Source organism: Capricornis sumatraensis, chromosome 4 (assembly GCF_032405125.1).
Source record: "Capricornis sumatraensis isolate serow.1 chromosome 4, serow.2, whole genome shotgun sequence".
NCBI lineage: Eukaryota > Metazoa > Chordata > Mammalia > Artiodactyla > Bovidae > Capricornis > Capricornis sumatraensis.
In genome coordinates, this window is record NC_091072.1 from 18,546,633 (window position 1) to 18,560,101 (window position 13,469).

General features: G+C 45.6%; 1 protein-coding gene across 4 annotated transcripts in view; it reads left to right on the plus strand.

The window, feature by feature from the left end:
• The first annotated feature begins 2,079 nt into the window (after positions 1-2,079).
• GSR (glutathione-disulfide reductase) overlaps positions 2,080-13,469 on the plus strand; it is a 43,019-nt gene continuing 31,629 nt past the window's right edge. For all 4 annotated transcript variants that reach the window (XM_068970803.1, XM_068970800.1, XM_068970801.1 and 1 more), the window contains exon 1: positions 2,080-2,376. In XM_068970803.1, coding sequence (XP_068826904.1) covers positions 2,080-2,376 — 297 coding nt within the window. The remainder of the gene's footprint in view (positions 2,377-13,469) is intronic.

A 13,469-nucleotide genomic window follows, 5' to 3' on the forward strand; every position in this document is an offset into this window, starting at 1 on the left:
GTTTGACATGCCTGTCTTCTTTCTGTCAGTCTTCCTACTTCACACATGAAGAAAATGACTCTCAGAGGAATTAAGTGACTTTGATAGCGCCTTTGTGGGGGGAGGGGGAGTTGAGTTGGATATGAAACCAAGTTTCTCTGACTCAGACTCTTTACTCCTAAGTACTTGCGAATATTTCTTAGGAACAAGGATATTCTCTTATTTAGCCACAGTACAATGCTCAAACTCGGGTAACTTAACATCGATGTATTATTATTGTATATTGCTAAGTCTAAGTCGCTTCAGTCGTGTCCGACTCTGTGTGACCCCATAGACGGCAGCCCACCAGGCTCCCCTGTCCCTGGGATTCTCCAGGCAAGAACACTGGAGTGGGTTGCTATTTCCTTCTCCAATGCAGGAAAGTGAAAAATGAAAGTGAAGTCGTTCACTCGTGTCCGACTCTTAGTGACTTCATAGACTGCAGCCTAGCAGGCTCCTCCATCCATTATACAGGCCATATTCAAATTTCACCAATCATCCTTTATAGGAAAATTTCCCCATCCAGAATCCCATCTAGGATCAAACCTGGCCCTTCATTCTCTTAGTTCTTCAATCTTCTTTAACCTGGAATAGTTCCCGAGCTTGCTTTGTTTTTAAGACACTGATAGCTTTTAAAGAGTACAGGTCAGTTACTTGTATAATTTCCCACCCTGTGGCTTTTTCTGAATAGGTTCAGGTGGCTTTCATGAAAAGATTCAGGTTATGGATTTTTAGCAGGAATACTGCAAAAGTGAAGTTGTATTCTTCTTACTGCATTGCATTGCCAGGCACACGATAAGAGCTGTCCCACTATATTCACCTTTGACTACTGGAATAGGGTGGTGTGTGGAGTACTGTAAAGCCACCAGTTTCCCTCTTATGATCAGTAAGCAATCTTTGGGGACATATTCTGACTGTGTAAATAACTTTTTCCTCCTCAAACTTTCACCCAGTGGTTTAATGTTTAATGACACAGCGATCACTATGATAGCTGTAAAATGATTTTTTTTAAAAAACTCAGGTTTCATCTACATTTACTACATGGCAGTTTAGTGAAAGAAGGAACTTCCCTATTTTTTTCTCTATTCCTTTTTAATCAGGAAAAGAAAACAAAAATAATCCAAACAAAATCTTAAAGAATTGGATGCTAGTCTAACTGGAGAGCGGTTGATTCTCCTTCCCCTGGCACATGTGGGGCCTAAGCTTCTCTCAGACCGGACCTTTACTCCTCTGCCTACAACGCTCTCGGCCTCGTGAGTGGCGGGCGCTGGCCACACAAAGTGGTGTGGAGCTGAGAGCCTCCAGATATTCTAAAATGACACCCCAGTCTGTACAGCCTGGGAGGAAATGCTTTTGTGTGTCCACCTCTACGCTATCTTTGTGCTTCAACTTTTGAACACAAAAACATTTGTTCCAAAGCCTCCCAAACCGTGCTTAAAGTATCATCTGGTGGTGGTGATGGGGGCTGGGTGGAGGGTTTAAAATGTAGATTGCTCGGGTCCAGCCCCAAAGCTTCCGATTTAGTAGATCTGGGTTAGGGTTCAGGGATCAGGTGGCCTGCGGATTAAACCTTGAGAAACATCACCCTCAAAATGATTGTGGGCAAGTCTTTCCTGGAGAAGTCGGGCGCCACTGGCAACTCCCAAGGGGCTCGCTCAGAAAAGGCTGGGGGAACAAAAAGGGGCATTCATCCTTCCTCCACCCATCCGACTTCAGAAACCTACATCCGGCTGATGCCACTCGGGTGCGGGGACCCAGGTGCTGGGGAGAACACGTAGGCGGCGAGATCGGGAAAGACATCCACCTTTGGAGCAGGGAGAGCTGGCTCGCGGGCACGAGGGGACGCAGAGGGGTCGACACCGCCCCTCGGCGCCAGTCCGCTCTAGCGCAGCCGAGCCCGAGGGCTCCACCCCCACCCCGCCTTGCTCGCAGCGAAGCACCGCGCGGCAGCTGAGTGCTTAGTCACGGTGAGGCTGCGCCGGCCACGGGGCCCGCACGCCCCCGCCGCCCTTCCCTGGGCCCGCCCCGGGCCGCACCCCCAAGGCGCGCACTTCCGCGCGCATGGCCCTGCTGGCCCGGAGTCTAATCGCGAGCGCGGGACACGGCTGGCTGCGGGCGGCGCGCGCCTTCCCCACCTCCGCGCCACCCCCGACCGGGCCAGCCCGCGCCTTCTCCCGCGCCATGGCGTGCAAGCAGGAGCCGCAGCCGCCGTGCCCGCCGCTCAGCGCCGGCGCCGAGATCTCTTACGACTACCTGGTGATCGGCGGCGGCTCGGGCGGGCTGGCCAGCGCGCGCCGGGCGGCGGAGCTGGGCGCCCGGGCGGCCGTGGTGGAGAGACACAAGCTGGGCGGCACATGCGTGAGTACCCCTCGTTCCTGGCGCTTCTCCTCGTGCCTGGGTCCCTGCCGAGCAGCGTCCCGAAGCCCAGCTTTGTGTCCGCTGCTTTCTGCAGAAACAGCCTCCGTTCTTCCCTAGTGCGATCCACCCCCACCCCCTGCCCCATGATGGACCCCCCCACCCCCACCCCGCCTCCAGCGCAGCGCTTTCCGCTTCGCCTAGCCGGTCCGAGTCAGGATCCCAGCGGGTGTAGAGGTAGGAAGTATAAAGGGACTTATCCGCGACCCTCGAAGCTAAGCTTGCATCCTTTTTGGCGCAGGTGTCATCCTAACGGTGGCCCGAGGTGATTAAATGTAACAGAACTTTCCTACATCCTCACTTCTCTAGGTGGAAGGGTATGATTGTATTCCACGCTGGATCTTAACACCCAGACCCTTGAAACAGAAAACTGCCGCTCGCCCGCGTCTCTCTGGGGCGGGGGGAGGAAAGATGGAGCTTGTGCAGTTCACTGGGGATCCTGGGGCTCTCCCTTCAGTTTCAAGGGCAGAATGAGTTACAGCAGCGGTTCTCTCTCTTGGCTACACATTCAAGTCACCTGAGGAGTTGAAAAAAATTCTGCTTAACCCGGGTGCAACCTCGGCTTTGGCGATTCTGAATTGCAGCCAAGGTTGAGAATCACCGACTCCAGTTTACGTGGATGTAGGATTTACTATTAAATGATTTTACAGATCTTTCGTTGGGGCGGGGGCGGTGGTTTAAAACTACCTCTCCGCCAAAGAGGGTTGTAAATGCGGCGATTCAGAAACTATTCATTTAAAAAATAAGTTTAATTTCCAAGTTATTGATGGCTTTTCTCTCTCAGGACTTGGGTGAGGTACTTGCTGTTGGTATTAAAATATTGTATCCGAGGGACTTTGCCGGCAGTGCAGTGGTAACACTCCGCGATTCCGTTGCAGGCGTCGTGAGCTCGATCCCTGGGTCGGGGAATTAAGATCCCGCGTGCCAAAAAACCCAAAAAGTTGTATCTAAGAGTTCCTTGACTTGGGAATGGGTTCTTGAAGTTCCTTTGGAGAGAGATGCTTAAATGATACTACATTGGGAACTCCTTAAAGGCAGAAGCGGGTTTGTATGTTTTTAGCCTCTTATCACTTTAACAAAGTCCCTGCTCAGTAATTGTATGTGAATGAAACTCAAAATTAACAGTTGTGAAAGGTTAAAGGAGACAGGACACTGTCTCCAGTGTCCAGTGCTCATTTTTGAAGTTCAAAACGGAAGTGAGAACGACGGAAGGAAAAATCCCGGTTTAATGATCAACTTGTACCTTGACACCTTAGTCCAGACAGAGCCTCGGAGAAGTCTGATTGCAGAAAGCAGATGGAGGGGTGCCAGTAAGAGGCCCCCGGGACAGCCAGTGACATCACGATAGCTGCCCATCCTAGTCCCGCTCTGCTTTTCTGTTTTCCTTCTTCCTCGTGAGTGTCCTAATCAGCCTGGGCATCCTTTATCATTGCCTTGATTAATTGGTATTAATCAAGAAGGGGATGCCCCCACTTTTAGATTCCTGTTAGAAATGTAAATAGATGAATTAAGAGATCAGCTACTTCCAATTTTAAAAAAAAGGTCAACTACTTCGGAGAGCTAGCAAAGGACAGCTTAGGAATTAGCCACTCACCGCTTCGTTATAAAGAACCTGGCTTTGCTTATCTTCGGAGAAGGCAATGGCACCCCACTCCAGCACTCTTGCCTGGAAAATCCCATGGACGGAGGAGCCCGGTGGGCTGCAGTCCATGGGGTCGCTAAGAGTCGGACACAACTGACCGACTTCACTTTCACTTTTCACTTTCATGCATTGGAGAAGGAAATGGCAACCCACTCCAGTGTTCTTGCCTGGAGAATCCCAGGGACCGAGGAGCCTGGTGGGCTGCCGTCTATGGGGTCGCACAGAGTCGGACACGACTGAGCGACTTCACTTTGCTTATCTTGGACTTCCCTGGTGGCTCGGACTTCCTTGGTGGCTCAGACGGTAAAGCGTCTGCTTACAATGTGGGAGACTGGGTTCAATTCCTGGGTTGGGAAGATCTCCTGGAGAAGGAAATAGCAACTCACTCTAGTATTCTTGCCTGGAAAATCCCATGGATGGAGGAACTTGGTAGGTTATAGTCCATGGGGTCGCAAAGAGTTGGGTTGGACTGAGTGACTTCACTTTCACTTTCCTTATGTCATTCTGCTACTACAATTTAGTTTTCAGTAAACACTGATCTCTTGGGGAAAATCCCCTATTTCATATTTTTATGATGCGCCATTTGGGCTTGTATCAAACTGGATTTGGTTTTGAAATGCCAGGAAGGGTGTAGTATGCCTTGACTATCAGAGAAGATAATAACTAATTGATAGGATTCTCGCTATCTGGGTCATCTGCAGGTGCCATAACGAACTCCTTACATGCAGTGATTTCCAGACAGGTGTAGGGAAAATGGAAGCACATTTCATTTGTTCCTGTCTTCACTTCGCTTCTCTTAAGTGCGAAGTATTTGGACTGGAGGTGGTTGAGAGAAAAGGGTAGATACCAAGATTTGTAGACAAAGGTATCTTCCCTCTAGAAATTTACTGTATGATAGGGGAGCAAAATGTATTGTAGACAGTCAACCCCAGAGTGCGATGGCACCAGAGTAAGATTCCCTTAGAGTAGCTGAGAAATGATCACGTCTGCTTGGACATATTGGATAGTTTGGGGATAGAGATAATAATATCTTTGTGAACTTGAACTGAATGTATATCATTTTTTGACAGGGTAGGGGCAGAGGCACAGAGGCAGGGTGTGTTGTGTAATCAAATTTGACTGGAGCAGAGGTGTCTCCAATGAGAGACAGAAGCTGATGGGAAGGGGTAGTAAACATATAGAGTTTCTGGAAGCACAGTTAACTATGGAAGGATTTTGAGCAGGAAAAGGACACTGTAAAAGTGGTTTTATGGTCAAGGTATTAATACTGTTGAGAGATGTCCCTTGGGAAATTGACATAGATGTTTATTTTTGACTCTTCAACCAGTTTTTTTCTTAAATATATAAATCTAGGGACTTCCCTGGTGGCACAGTGGATGAGAATCCTTCTGCCAGTGCAGGGGACATGGGTTCGATTCCTGGTCCAGAACTCCCACATGCCACCGAGCAAGCAACTTAGCCCGTGCACCACAGCAACTGAGCCGCGTGCTGCAGCTACTGGAGCCCTGGCGCCTGAGCTCTGTAACAAGAGCAGCCACCACAGTGAGAAGTCTGCGTGCGCAGCGACAAAGACCCAGATCAGCCAAAAATAATGAATAACTAAATAATTCTTAAGAGCATAAACTTTAAAAAATATATAGATCTCAAGTTTGGTGGATTTTTAAATTTTTTGCTGTGGGTGAAGTCACACAAAAGTTTCAAGTTAGGGCCTTCTAGTGGCTGTGGTGATTTACAGGGAGTGTGATTACGTTTTGTTTTTAATTATTTGCTCGTTTATTAGTATACCAGGTGTATAGGTACATTTTTAGGTGCTGTGGTCATAGCAACAGACAAAGCAGATAAAAATCCCCATCCTCATGGAGCTTACATTGTGATCAGTATATGTAATTTCTAAATTTTCCATGCGATTTTTAACAAATAAAAAAGTACACGTTTTTGTTTTTAGCTTTCCTTCATGAAATCTTAGACTCACTGATTGATGAAGTTGGAAATGATTTTGGAGTCCCACTAATTCAGTCTTCCTATAGTTTTTTTTTTTAAATGGGAAGCCCTAACATAAGTGTGCTGACTCAATTTTTTTTAATGACCATTTGAAAAAATTGTATTACTATCATTTTTATCAAGAATTTTTTTAATTAAAAGTAGGAAGCTTATAATTTTAAGTAAAGGACAGTTCTTTATTTATTTGGCCATGCTGTGCGGCTTATGAGATCTTAGTTTCCCGCCCAGGGATCAGTCCCATGCCCCCTGCAGTGGAAATGCGGAGCCCTAACCATTAGACTGCCAGGGAAGCCCTGACAGTCCTTTAAATTAAATACTTTTAGGTTTGTGTAGGAGAAGGCAAGGCACCCCACTCCAGTACTCTTGCCTGGAAAATCCCATGGACGGAGGAGCCTGGTGGGCTGCAGTCCATGGGGTCGTGAAGAGTCGGACACGACTGAGCGACTTCACTTTCATGCATTGGAGAAGGAAATGGCAACCCACTCCAGTGTTCTTGCCTGGAGAATCCCAGGGACCGGGAGCATGGGGGGCTGCGATCTATGGGGTCGCACAGAGTCGGACACGACTGAAGCGACTTAGCAGCAGCAGCAGCAGCAGCAGCTTTATGTAAATGGGGCATGGGCCTTGTTGCTTTCATTTTATTAAGGATCAGACTCACATAGAACCTTATAGGAATTTAGAAGCATTGTTCTAGCCTAGGACCCTCATTTTTACCAAGGAGCAAATTGTCAGCTGAAATGTGGTTGGAAACAAACCAAGCATAAAATAATCTATGGAATTAGCAGCCCAGCCATCAGAAGCTGTGGCTTTGGTGTCATTGTGTGGAGTAATTTATGACTTGATGAACATTTTTAATCATTCTTAGCTACACAGAAGGAAACTTCTTCTGCTTCTTAGGAATCAGTCATCATTTTGTGGCTAAGACTCCACTCTCCCAGTGTGGGGATCCTGGGTTCGATCTGAGGTCAGGGAACTAGATCCCACCTTCCAAAACTAAAGAGCCCCGCATGCCACAACAAAGATCCTGCAACTAAGACCTGGTGCAGCCAAATTAAAAAACAAAGCAAAACAAAAAACGCTTGCTTTGGAATCTACCAGGTGGGTGTCCACTTCAGAGCTGATTTAGCAGGTCTGGAGTGAAGCCCCAGCAGGTGTATTTTTATGAAGAGCCCAATTCTGATTCTGGTGTACTTGAGCCAGACACAATGCTGCAGGCTTCGTGGGAAGCAGGAACTGTGCAAAGACTGAATTCGACCCCATGGAAGCACAAGAATGAATCTGGTGAACCCTGCACAGTTGTCGGGGTCAGATGATAATGGGTTTGGTCCAAGAGTCATTTCCTGCTCTCATCATTTCATGCTTCCAGAGTAAATGCCTTCCGTGGGTGTATATGTGGTGTGACTGCTTGCCACATGTACAGTTTTCCTTTTCCTGGATGCTTTTTGTCCCTTCTGTGATACAATGGGGACGGCCCCTTCCGAGGAGACAACGTATTTTCAGGATGAGTGACCTATATTGGTATACTGAGAGTTCACTTTTCTTTGATGGAGTTTATCACCTTAAACTGTTACAAAGCTCAGGTTTGAGAAGACTGTGTCCTATACTGTGTACTGTAGGGAAGGAAAAACGTTTCCTCCACCCGTTTATGTTCAGTAGCTGGGGCCTGCAAATTAAACTTGACAATGGGCAGATTAATGGAACAAAAGGTTTATTTCACATGCACACATGAGTGTCACAGAAAAGAATTGGGAAAAAAGGAACTCGTAGGGAAAAAAGGAACTCGTAGACCTGGAAACTTAATACAAATTAACAGAGGGTGACAAATTGTGGAAAAGTGACCAAAGGAAAGGGGATTTGGACATCTAGAGGCAATAAACTGTGGGAAGGTAAATATATGGAGGGAAACTAATGGAAGAGAAGGGTTACTTTAATAAGGGGTGTGTGTGTGTGTGTGTGTGTGTGTGTGTGTGTGTGTGCGCGCGCATGCGCGCACAGATTCTTTTCATGGCTACCTTTCCATCTCCAGTGATAAGAGTTTTTCTCCAGCTAGTATAGGATAGGGTGGGAAACACCTTCACTAAGGGAAATATTAGCTTTGCTTTTCAGCAGAAAGGTGGGGAGATCAGAGTTCCTCATGTCTGCTGTTTCTAAATTGTCTTCACCTCAAAATAATGCTAGAGGAGTGGCGTGGGCAATAGGGTGGCCCACTGTTTTGGAGTAGCACATTCTGTTGCCCTCAAGTTCAGTGTGGAAATAAGTGAAGGCTAGTACTGCTACTAAACGTCTAGTGGATGAACTAGGGGAAAAGGCTTGTGCAGCTCTAATAACATGATCCCTCTCTTAAATTAGTCTTTATTTTTCTGGATCAGGTTAGACATTAAAAATGGGAAGCTGAAAGAAATCATCTTTTTAGCATTCAATTAGAAGTAAGTAATCTTGTATTGCCTCCTGCAAGTCATTCATTTCTGAGGGCTAGAGAATACATGAGATAATTTTAGAGTTCATTCTGTGGAGTCTCCAAAATGGTAAATAGGGATGTAACTCATTTTGTAGCATTTTGCAGATTCTGTGTTTGTTTTTCCTTTTTACAAACTGCAGGCTTGTGGCTACCCTGCGTTGCCCACATCTCTTAGTGCCATTTTTGCAGCAGCATTTGCTCACTTCATGTCTCTGTGTCATTTTAACTCCCGTGGTATTTCAGACTTTTTCTTCATTATTGTATCTGTTATGGTGGTCTGCCATCAATGATCCTTGATTTTAACTACACGACTTGGTGAGGACTCAGATGACGGTTAGCATTTTTTAGCAATAAAGTGTTTCTTAGTTTTGTGCCTTTTTTCCCAATGCTGTTACACACTTAATTGACTACAGTGTAGTGTAAACGTAACTGTTGTATGAACTAGGAAACCAAAAAATTTCATGTGACTCTTGGGGTACTCACTTTATTTCGGTGGTCTGGAGCCAAACCCGAAATATCTTTGAGGCCTGCCTGTATCATGCTTGTCTCATGATCAAGTGCAGACCAAGGGAAAATGCAGAGGTTGCCCAAAGCCAAGGTGAACTAGAGCCTTCTGGGAGCTTGGTTGCTGTGGTTCAGGGCCCTTCTTTCTGACTTACTATTCCCTTGCCCCAGGGCCTGCAGGAGCGCGTATTTCAGTGTTCTTGCTGACTGTACTGATGTAGCGATAAAGACTAACCCAGTTTTAGTGGATCAGTGTGAGGTTCTTAACCAATGAGAGCGAGTAAGGGTTGATCCCTAGACAAAAAGTCTTTTTTTAAATAGAATATTACTTTCAGATAACTTGAAATTTGTATATATTGTGAAATGATCACCACCATAAATGTAGTTAACATCTGTCATAATACATAGTTACAAGTTTTTCCTGTGAACTTTTTTTTTCCACTGTTCAAAATTTATTTTAATTAATTTATTGGACTGAGCTAGGTCCTAGTTGTGGTATGCAAACTCTTAGTTGCGGCTTGTGGGATCTTAGTTTCCCAACCAGGGATAGAACCTGGGCCCCCTGCGTTGGGAGTGTGGAGCCTTAGCCACAGGACTGCCAGGGAAGTCCCCTCTTGTAAACTTTTAAGCTCTGCCCTCTTAGCAGCTTTCAAATAGTGTTATTAACTGTAGGCACCATGCTGTATGTAGTTACATCCCCGTGACTTACTTACTTTATAATGGAAAGTTTGCACCTAGCAGAAGTCTTCTTGATCATTAATGTCACAGTGAGCTGTGCTGTACACACCAGTTGGGGAGGCCAGCAGGAGAAGTGGAGGCTTTAAAAGAGGCCTGAGAAACAGCCATCTGGTGAATTGTTGTCTGTATTCCTCTAAGCTGTTTACAGGGCTTCCCTAGTGGCTCAGATGGTAAAGAATCTGCCCCTGGTTGGGAAGATCCCCTGGAGAAGGAAATGGCAACCCACTCCAGTATTCTTGCCTGGAGAATCCCATGGATAGAGAAGCCTGCTGGTTTACAGTTCATGAGGTCGCAGAGAGTCGAACATGACTAAGCAACTTAACACTTCTTCACTTCAGGCTGCAAACAATTATGTGGTATAACAGGTAAATCATACACTAACTTGGAGGTAGTCGCAGGTACTTTGATATTATAGTATCTGTAGCCCCAGTAGGCTGAACATGCATATTTTTTAATGGTAAGAATACTTAACATGAAATCCACCCTCTTAACAAAATTGTAAGTGTACAGTACTGCATCACCGACTCGATGGACATAAATTTCAGCAAGCTCCAGGAGTTTGGGAGGCCTGGCGTGCTGCAGTCCATGGGGTCGCAGAGTCAGACACGACTGAGCAACTGAACAACAACAGTATTGCTGACTGTAGGTACAGTGTTGTACGACAGATCTTTAAAACATCCTGCTTATCGAGATTTGGAGCCCATTAATTGGTAAATCCACATTGCCCTCTCCCACCCCCAGCCCTGGCAGCCACCAGTCCACTGTTTGATTCTTTGAATTTGGCTGCCTTAGATCCCTCATGTAAGTGGAATCATGTAATAGCTATCTTTCTGTGACTGTCTTATTTCACTACGATGTTCCAAGGTTGGTTTCCCTGGTGGCTCAGATTGTAAAGAATCTGCCTGCAGTGTAGGAGACCCAGGTTCAATCCCTGGCTCAGGAAGAGCCCCTAGAGATGGAAATGGCAACCCACTCCAGTATTCTTGCCTGGAGAATCCCATGGACAGAGGAGCCTGGCAGGCTACACAGTCCACGGGGTTGCAAAGAGTTGGACACAGCTGAGCAACTGACACTTTCCCAAGGTTGAACATGCATTTTTAAATGAACATTTACTAAAAGCAGAGCTCAATTTAGGGAACCTTGCCATTAGTTCCTTCAGTATTGACAAAGATCCCTCAAAACCAGAAAATAATCCTGATTGTTTCATGAGTTGAGAGTTTCGTAAAATGAGGCACACCTATGTTCATAAGTGCCAAAGAAAGGAGTAATCAGAAAGGGTGGGGTTTGTTGAAGCAGGCAAATCCTATTATTGAAGTCTTTTGATTTACCTTGTTGATTGTATAATCTTTTGCAACAGTTTTAGTAATGTTGCTTTGCCATCCACCTCAGAACCCACTAAATTTGCAAGGCCAGTAAAAGAAAGGCTGCTTCTTAATCCTTCAAAGTTCCTGCTTGCGTGTAAAAGGTATTTTGCACAAGTAGCAACAGAATTTTTCTGGTCGGGTGGAATTAAAGAATTTTATGGAAATATGAGTGACCTTCCGCATTTCTAAGCAGATTACACACAGTCACAATTAATAACCGTTTATTCACTGAGTGTTGCAACATGAGATATTATAGGATATGGGATCCTAGATCCTTTTTCTTTTGGGGGTGCGCAAGAGCTGTGGGGCCAGATAACACTCAGTGGGTGTCAGGTGGTAGAGAAAAGTGATACCCTAGAGGAGCTTGTCTCACATAGCTGAATCTGGTTTCCCCTGGTTGCCCCAGAGTAGCAGTTCATTTGTGTTTGATCCCTGGGACTGGGAGATTACATGTTAATCTAAGGATCCGCTAAAATAAGAATTGAGCTCAAACAATTTTAGTTCTAACATTTGAATACCTCTTTTATAAGTTCATTTTCTTGCTTTAGATTCTGTTTTACATAGAATACTTTCACTCTTCTTTCAAGCTAGATGCCTTCCCAGACTAACTTTCATCTGAAATTTGAAGGTAAAAGACATGGATATTAAACGTTTAATATGTGCTAGGGTATGATAATTGGATTTATAATAAGAAATACGTATTTGATCTTTATTCCCATTTCTGGCACAGAGCTCCTAAAACCTTTGGAATTTACTATATGATGAGTGGTAAAGGTGCCTTGACATTCAGCCTCACCTGGGTTTAAGTTAATGAAGTGTCTGATGGAACGAACATAAGCATGGGTGCTGGTTGGCAAAGGAACCAGCCTAACCCTCTGACCTTGGGAAGACAAGGACAAGGGTTTGGAGGTCAAATAACACCAGTGGCCAATGATGTAGTCAACCCTGACTGTGTAATGGAAGCCTTCAGAGAAAACCAAAAGGACAGAGTTCAGAGAGCTTCTGGGTTGGTGAACACTTGGAGATTCGAGGAGAGTGGAGTGTGCCCAGAGAGGGCGTGAAGGCTCCACACCCCTTCCTACATAGCTTACCCTGCACATCTCTTCCACTGGTCTGCTCCTGAGTTATGTTATAGCTTTTTATAACAAACTGGTAATCTCATGAGTAAAATGTTCCATCACACGTTTCTCTAGGTCCTGTGAGCCACTCTAGCAAATTAATCAAAACCAAGAAAGGGCGGTGGGAGGTGGAGTCATTGAAACTTTGGATCTATAGCAGGTTGGTCAGAAGCACAGCCGTTAATCTGGACTTGTGTTTGGTGACTGACATGGGGGATAGGGCAGTCTTGTAGGACTGACCCCTTCACCGCTGAGATCTGATCCTGTCTCCAATGGATGCTGTCAGAATGGAGCTAAATTGTGGAGAAATAAAACACACATCAGGAGTGGTCAGAATTGTGAAGGGACGTGGGTTAGTGGTGTCCAGGGGCTTATTAGTTGTGGATGTAAAGCTGGTGACACTTGCCAGAGACAGAGGTCTTTATCTCTTCTGTTCATCAACACTGAGCCCCTAGAACAGTGTCTTGTGCAATATGACTGAAAGATTGTGCTGAAAGAAGCTGTTGATGAACCGATAGTGTTTTGCTCAGTGAATGGCGATTTGTCACTTGCTAAGTGCTCCTGCCTCAGTCCTGAACTAGATTTTAGGCTGTGAAGAAGGAAAATGGATGGACGAAACCACAGGCAACCCGTGATGGGAAACAGTAAGGGGGAAACCAGAGGAAGGAAGCTTACTGTTACTTAAGCACCAGTGACATTCTTGACCCGTGAGATTGCAAATTAGCCAAGTTACTGTGATGTTTTTACTTGTCTGGGCAGAATTTAGGTGAGAAGGCCAGACCTTGGTTAAATGGTGAAGCTCCTGAATTTTGCCACAGGTATCACTGGACTCTCAGGCTTCCTAGGTGGCTTAGTGGTATGGAATCTGCCAGCCAATGCAAGAGACATGGATTCGATCCCTGGATCGGGAAGATCCCCTGGAGGAGGAAATGGCAACCCACTCCAGTATTCTTGCCTAGAGAATCCCATGGGCAGAGGAGCCTGGTGGGCTATAGTCTGTGGGGTCTCATAGTCAGGCACAACTGAGCGACTAAGACACACACTTTTCCATATGGCTTTTATACACCAGAAGAGCTGGCAGACTGCAGAAATAATTCAGAGAGGTCAATGGCATCATCAGAACTATCATGAATTAGGAAACAGGTGCTTTACATACATCATCTCTGATCATCTCAAAACCTCTACAATATAAGTATTATGGGATACTAATA